At 43.4% G+C, this 6,957-nt stretch overlaps 2 protein-coding genes across 4 annotated transcripts; one reads left to right on the forward strand and one right to left on the reverse strand.

Moving 5' to 3' along the window:
- Positions 1-909: 909 nt before the first annotated feature.
- LOC125531324 (isocitrate dehydrogenase [NADP]-like) lies at positions 910-6,364 on the forward strand. Of its 3 annotated transcripts, none has more exons than XM_048695736.1 (16): positions 910-1,182; positions 2,177-2,220; positions 2,396-2,505; positions 2,821-2,858; positions 2,971-3,048; positions 3,194-3,247; positions 3,329-3,430; positions 4,116-4,201; positions 4,297-4,400; positions 4,514-4,582; positions 4,663-4,778; positions 4,879-4,913; positions 5,113-5,255; positions 5,589-5,711; positions 5,822-5,917; positions 6,022-6,364. In XM_048695736.1, exons 1-15 carry the CDS (start codon positions 1,134-1,136, stop codon positions 5,913-5,915), a joined length of 1,245 nt encoding a protein of 414 aa, XP_048551693.1. In that variant the 5' UTR covers positions 910-1,133; the 3' UTR covers positions 5,916-5,917; positions 6,022-6,364. The 3 variants fall into 3 exon arrangements, with proteins under 3 accessions (XP_048551693.1, XP_048551692.1, XP_048551691.1); XM_048695735.1 differs by lacking the exon at positions 910-1,182 and adding an exon at positions 1,797-1,876 and having other exon boundaries at positions 5,822-5,926; XM_048695734.1 differs by lacking the exon at positions 910-1,182 and adding an exon at positions 1,799-1,876.
- On the reverse strand, positions 6,292-6,951 carry LOC125531325 (pathogen-related protein-like). Its single transcript, XM_048695737.1, has 2 exons — positions 6,667-6,951; positions 6,292-6,545 (listed from the first exon to the last, which is right to left on the reverse strand). The coding sequence occupies exons 1-2, from the start codon at positions 6,841-6,843 to the stop codon at positions 6,411-6,413; spliced, it is 312 nt and encodes a 103-aa protein (XP_048551694.1). The 5' UTR covers positions 6,844-6,951; the 3' UTR covers positions 6,292-6,410.
- Positions 6,952-6,957: the final 6 nt, after the last annotated feature.

Consider the following 6,957-nt stretch of genomic DNA (forward strand, 5'->3'; position numbering starts at 1 on the left):
TGCCCTAATAAAAATGGAAAGGAGAGAGCCCTTCTTTCATAAAAAAGAAGTAACCGTATGCCAATTTTCCCGAGAATTCTCAATCAACACTTACAGCTAATACAAGCATATTCCCTTTGCGTATACTCTTGTGCTCCCAAACTCTAGTTTCTTCACCCAAATCGATCTCGATCTCCCTACGGGGCGTGCCATTTCTCCGGTCGCTAGGGGCGTGTTTGGTTGCCCGGGTGGTTTTAGGATGCATTGCATGAGGGAACCTGGGTGACCACGACCTGGTTGAGCCGATGCAAAGTTGAGCCAAGATTGGTGTTTGGTGAACTTGTACGTCATGGCTGTATGAGGTGCAGTTCTTCTGAATATTGCTGAAATTGATGCGGAAGGCAGAGCATATGCAGCAGCGTGGAGCGATGGGATCCGGGGCTCGGTGGTTCCAGACGGTTGGATCAGGCGAGCACGAGGAGGCAGGATCCGGCGGCAGCAGCAATGCTTGGTGGAGGCGAACGAAGCTGACGGCACTTGACAAGGGCGGCGGCGACGGCGCTTTGTAGAGGACGGCGGCGGCGCTTAGTAGAGGAGAACGGAGGTGGTGGTGCTTGACGAAGAAGGATTCAGCGGCGCTTGGTCGATTGGATCTTGGCGGCGGCGCGTGACGAAGAGGCAGAAGGGAGAGGAAGGAAACGGAGGAATGAGCCTGCACGAGATACGCAGGAATCCTGCGTTCCCCTCAGCCTGGCTGAGAGGCCTCCTTTTGCATCCGCCGGGCCAGGCTGAAGGGCCCATACAGCTTCCAAACGACCCAGATTTTGCATGATGGATGCGGGCCAGATGCAACACAAGGAACCAAACACGCCCTAGATTAATTAGACGGCCGATCACTCAAACGTGACGTGGCCCCAGATGCCCTGTCCCAGTCACCGCACACTGGACCAAGTCCACGGCCTGCGGCCGGACTCCGCCGTGTCGCTTAGTTCGTCATACAACTGCAAACTGCCTCGTTCTCTCCGCGCTCCGGTCTCCCCAGTCCACGCCGCGCAGGCTGGAAGAGCTCGAATTTCCTCACTCCCGCGTCGCCTCGCCTCGCCTCTGCTCGCTCCGGAGAAGGCTAGCTGCCCCGCGAGCCGAGCGCGGCGCCCATGGCGTTCGACAAGATCCAGGTCGCCAACCCCATCGTCGAGATGGACGGTGAGAACCCCGATCCCCCACTCTCCTATCGGAACCCTGCTTGATTTGTCTCGTGCTTTTCTGCAATCCAAGAGGGCATGTTAAGATTATGTACCGCGTGTGTTTGACTGATTGTGTGGCTGAGTTAGTCCGCCCATGGTGGTGGATGAATTAGTCTGCTTTACTTGGATTTGGATCATGTGCAGTTGAGCTGGAAGCGTAGTCCATGTGCTACAGTATCACGGGATCAAATTTCGGCCTTATACCTTGGTGTTCTAGGCAGCCTTGACCCACTTCACTTGTGCAGGGAAATGTGATTATTTGGGTGAAGTTGTTCGGTGATATCGTTCCATGATGCTCTGGTGATTAATGTTCGTCTAATTACTTACTACTCCCTCCGTCCAATAATATAAGAGTGTTTTTTTACACTATACTAGTGTAAAAAACGCTCTTATATCCACCCGCGAAAGAAAAGAAAAAACGCTCTTATATTATGGAACGGAGGGAGTAGTTTACTAGGTGCTTCACTGTGTATACAGCGGCTGGTCTTAATTTTTTTGAATCTAAGGTGTATTGAAGAAGTTCTCTGATTAGAAAATGCACTGACCTTAGCAGGACTTCTCTATTGGGTGACATGAAAGTAGTATGGTTAACCACGTGGAAGATACACTGATGGAAGATGAAAAACGTTCCAAATCGTCTTCCAATGCACTCAGTATGCACTATTTCCAGATACCAAGTTCAGAACTTATCTGCAAAATTTATCTAAAAAAAACTTATTTATTACATGTTTGCTTGATTGCGCCTTGTTGTATTCCAGATGTCAGCCCAATATGTCCTCACTCAGAAGTTAGTAGTGGCTGAAAAAGTGCCATGAATAGACTGATTATCCTTTTGTGTAGCATTTACCAGGAAATATATTTTTAGCCCATAAGTGTCACCCTTTTTTTATAGTTGGGAGACGATGCTTTTGCTGACTGAAATAACTCATAAATTATATGTTCATTTTGCGTAGGTGACGAGATGACACGAATTATATGGAAATGGATCAAAGATAAGGTTAGTTCTTGTCATTTCTGTTTGTTCTTGATATCGATGGAATACTTACCTAAGCATTGTGCTCAGCATCTCTTATGTCTTTACTCCATTTTATTACTTTTTGTGATTTTCGTGTTGCTTATTGCCCCCATCTTCATTAAGAGACATTTTTTAAATATGTTTGTTGATCATGCAGCTTATATTTCCTTTCCTGGACTTGGATATAAAATACTTTGACTTAGGTCTACCTAACCGTGATGCTACTGGGGATAAAGTAACGATAGAAAGTGCAGAAGCTACCCTAAAGTAAGCCTCAGTTTTTCAGATTCCTGATTTTGGACCACTCTCTGTTTTCTTGTTTTTGTTTCACTATTTAGTTGTTCCTTTCTTTAATGGATCTGATATTGTCTACTGCAAATCAATATTATCAGTGCTTCTGAACCTCCTCGTCCTAGTATCGCCTAGCAATTATTGATTGAATGAAGGAATTTGCATGTGTGCTGGACTGCTGGTGCTTCCATTTATGCTGATATATAACATATGCTGATATTATTATTTGTGGTTCCTATATTTGTAGCCTTTTACATTATAGTGGTTCAGTGATTCTATTTTTTTTTTCAGGTATAACGTGGCCATCAAATGCGCAACTGTCACCCCAGGTGATGTTCGGCAGAATTTGGGCTCATTAACTTATGAACCTTAACGCTCTATAGCAACATTGGATGCCCATGTTAATTTTGATTTGGTGCCACACTACTTGTGACCTTACAGATGAAGGACGCGTAAAAGAGTTTAATTTAAAAGCTATGTGGAGGAGTCCAAATGGGACAATAAGGAACATCTTAAATGGTAAACCACTCACTCGTGATTCATTTACTTCACATATGTGCATTGAGATTCTTGAATCTTGTGTTCGTTCTACTCTGAACTTCCATCAATGCACCTTTTGTGGTTCTTTATTACTTACATTGGTGGAACTCATTTTTTTCCACAGGAACTGTTTTCCGAGAACCAATCGTCTGCAAGAATGTTCCTCGGCTTGTGCCTGGTATGGTGGCTGTACTGCAGTGCTGCACACACCAATACTTGGAGCTTGTTGATGTTTATGCTACATATCTTACTCTGACAGGATGGACAAAACCCATATGCATTGGCAGACATGCTTTTGGTGATCAATACCGAGCAACAGATACAATCATCAGAGGGCCAGGGAAACTCAAGTTGATATTTGGTATGTAGCCCTACAAAGTTAGTTATCCAGCTAATGTTCTGATAGGTCTTACAAGTCAGAATTTGTAGAAGTTAGGACCGGATAGCTTGCGGCTTGGTCTCACTATTGTGTTTGTTCTACTGATAATAACTCTACATCCTGTTTTTTACGGACATCTTTGCGATTGAAAATGTTGTTGGTTCTCAAAATAGAGACATGATTGTTGGAATAGACATGATGTGTCACCATATTGGCACATTAAGCTTGGCTACCACTATAATCTGGGGTACTACTTCAGGACCTATTAAATGGTTTATATAATAAGGGGTACTACTTCGGGACATATGAATTGGCTTATACTCCCTCCGTCCTAAAATAAGTGTCGCTAATTTAGTACAACTTTGTACTTCCTCCGTAAACTAATATAAGAACGTTTAGATTACTATTTTAGTAATCTAAACGCTCTTATATTAGTTTACTGAGGGAGTACTAAATTTGTACTAAACCAGCAACACTTATTTTGGGACGGAGGGAGTACATGTGTACAATGAATATAACCGGTTTCTCCGAGTAAAACAACTGCATATATGTGAATGTACCTTACTAATATAGTAAAGTACTAATCATATTTTCCCAGTCTCTAAATATAAGTTATCCATTGTGTCAGTGTCATGTTTACTCTCTTATCTTTTTAAAACTACCACAGATGGCATAGAGGAACAAATAGAGTTGGATGTGTTCAACTTTAGTGGTGCTGGTGGAGTAGCATTGTCTATGTATAACACTGATGAGGTTTGTTCCCTGTGTCATGCTAGCTTTGATGCTGTGTGTGTTCAAATGGTTTTTTTTTAATCATAACATGATTTATCTTATTGCATTCCAAACAGTCAATTCGGGCATTTGCTGAAGCTTCGATGAATGTGGCTTACCAGAAAAGATGGCCGCTTTATCTTAGTACCAAGAACACAATCCTGAAAAAATATGACGGAAGGTCAATATACAATTATCATAAGCTATCTACTTACTTTGGAGACAGGCTTGCATCCATGTATGCATTTCATGAAATATAACATTCCTTACTTGCCTGGTTGTCTTGTATATCAGGTTTAAAGACATATTCCAAGAAAACTATGAAACAAATTGGAGAGGCAGGTTTGAGGATGCAGGAATATGGTAGTCTATTTGCTCTGTCTTGTGCAGACAAGTATTAAATGTTTCTTCCTTCTCTTCCAGACTAATTGTTGCTGTGGCAGGTATGAACATAGACTGATCGATGATATGGTGGCCTATGCCCTAAAGAGTGAAGGTGGCTATGTTTGGGCTTGCAAGAATTATGACGGAGATGTGCAGAGCGATCTAGTTGCTCAAGGTATGTGCTCTACATATGGATGTTGTCTGCTGCAACCTTTTATCTTGAGAAGGATGGTAGTTCATTTGTTAAGAGCTGGAATGTTCTACTCCTGTTTCAGGTTTTGGATCGTTAGGTCTCATGACATCGGTTCTGGTACGTGCCCGGACGGATATTTCATGCTACTCTGTGTATTTCAAAGTTCAATTCGTGTCTCATAACCATTTGTTAGGATAATGTTTTAGTGTTTTACTATTGGAAATGCACTTACATTGTGCTCTACTGCTGGAATAACTGGCACCCAGTATGTGCTTCTCTCTGCTCAGCTTAACAAGTATAGTTCGTGTTACTTTAGGTGTGCCCTGACGGTAGAACAGTTGAAGCTGAAGCTGCACACGGTACAGTCACACGACATTACAGAGTCCACCAAAAAGGAGGCGAAACTAGCACAAACAGCATTGCGTCAATCTTTGCGTGGTCTACTGGATTAGCACATAGGTACCAAGGGTGAATTAAACCATAGAACTTAGATGATAATGTTTTCACTCATTATGTTGAACCTAAATTTATTTTCTTAGACCAGTTGAACCTAAGTTTTTATACACAATTTATCTTAATATTCCTATTCAATTGCCATACACAATCTTTAGTTTTCTTAATATGTGGAGTTGAGAAAATTGTCTTCTAAACTTTGGTGGGAGTTTTCACTTTAGGAAGGTTATTCCAGTTTTTTTTCTTGCTAATTTTGTAAATATTTAGTATGCTGCAGTAACTTTATTTGATGTATTTGTAGCTGAAGCATTACGTCTTAATATTGAATACTTAATACAGGGCAAAGCTCGATGACAACAAAAGACTGTTGGATTTCACACAAAAACTTGAAGCTGCTTGTGTGGGAACAGTGGAATCTGGAAAGATGACAAAGGATCTAGCTCTTCTCATACACGGACCAACGTAATTCTGCCATTTCTTTCCATTTTGTAGCTACAGTACACAGGGCTTAGTTCTAATCGGTTATTTTGAAGTATTATTTTTATTTAATTGCTTCTCTTGGCGTCTTACAGTGTTAGCCGTGATAAGTATCTGAACACCATGGAGTTCATTGATGCGGTTGCTGAGGAGTTGAGGACAAGATTGTCCGCAAAATCAAAGTTATAAAGGTACTACAAGTAAGATAATTTCCCTGTCTATCTGCTTAGCTGCCTTGCAATGCTTCTGAAGCTCATGTTTTCTCATCTAAGCATTTCTGCCATTGTCGACACAGGAGGGACTTGTTAGGATCCTATAATACAAGGTTTGCGTTTGTGCTACGAATAGGGCAACGTGTCTTCCCTACAGTGCTCAAATAGAGCCTCTGGTGACAGTCTGAATGCACCTCCGAACAATGAAGGAAGATGCTGTCTAGCTCGAAAATAAGTAGGCTCTTTTTTATCGGATTCTTGGTGATGATCGAGTCATTTCATGCAGCTCTTCAGATAGCGATGTCCAAATCCAAGTTGGGCTTCTTACACCTACACACCCGAAGTGGTGTTTGTACCAGACATAATAAGCCACTTTATTCAAACATTGTAATGCCACCACATGAAATCAAAAGCCAATTTGAAATCTGAAGCTGGTCATCCAACGATATGAGCGACATGTTTCTTTGGTGCTTCAGTTTCCTCTCATCACAGGACAACCTGAAGCCGATGCAGCAGCAGCAGTAGCAGGCGCGCTCAAGAAGCTTGCGAGGAAGTTGCCGCGCTCGTAGAAGTACTCCGCCTTCTCCACCTTCATCTCCTCATCAACCTGTCATCACATTGTTGCAGCCACCCATGTCAGTGTCTACTCTGTTAGACTGTTACTGTGATTCTGTGAAGTCCCAACTTTGAACAAAACTTGACTGTACTATCAAAGCTGCCAAGCTTACATGGAAGACGCAGACCCCAAAGAACTCGACGCGCTGGCCGTGAGGAGGGTGGCCCTTGAACGGCCCCTCCATGTAACCCCAGTGCCGGAACTTGAAGGCGACCCTCGGCGGGCCGCCGTACACGTCCAGCACCTCGATGGCGAAGCCCCTGGGGAACGCCGTGAGGAACGTCGACATGCCGGAGTCGACCGTCTCCTTGTCCGGGTCGTAGATGCGGTGCTCCGGCGGCAGCTTGGTCGCCAGGAACGCGTTGTAGCCGCCGATGGCGGTCACCTCCTCCCGCGCCAGCGG

Source organism: Triticum urartu, unplaced genomic scaffold (assembly GCF_003073215.2).
Source record: "Triticum urartu cultivar G1812 unplaced genomic scaffold, Tu2.1 TuUngrouped_contig_6960, whole genome shotgun sequence".
Taxonomy (NCBI): domain Eukaryota; kingdom Viridiplantae; phylum Streptophyta; class Magnoliopsida; order Poales; family Poaceae; genus Triticum; species Triticum urartu.

Coding starts and splice junctions, on each gene's coding strand:
- LOC125531324 (XM_048695735.1), top strand. CDS start 1,807: ATGGTTAACCACGTGGAAGATACACTGATGGAAGATGAAAAACGTTCC. Junction 2,506..2,820: donor AGTGCAGAAGCTACCCTAAA/GTAAGCCTCAGT, acceptor TTTTTTTTTCAG/GTATAACGTGGCCATCAAAT. Junction 4,401..4,513: donor CTGAAAAAATATGACGGAAG/GTCAATATACAA, acceptor CTTGTATATCAG/GTTTAAAGACATATTCCAAG.
- LOC125531325 (XM_048695737.1), bottom strand. CDS start 6,843: ATGTCGACGTTCCTCACGGCGTTCCCCAGGGGCTTCGCCATCGAGGTG. Junction 6,546..6,666: donor TTGGGGTCTGCGTCTTCCAT/GTAAGCTTGGCA, acceptor ATGTGATGACAG/GTTGATGAGGAGATGAAGGT.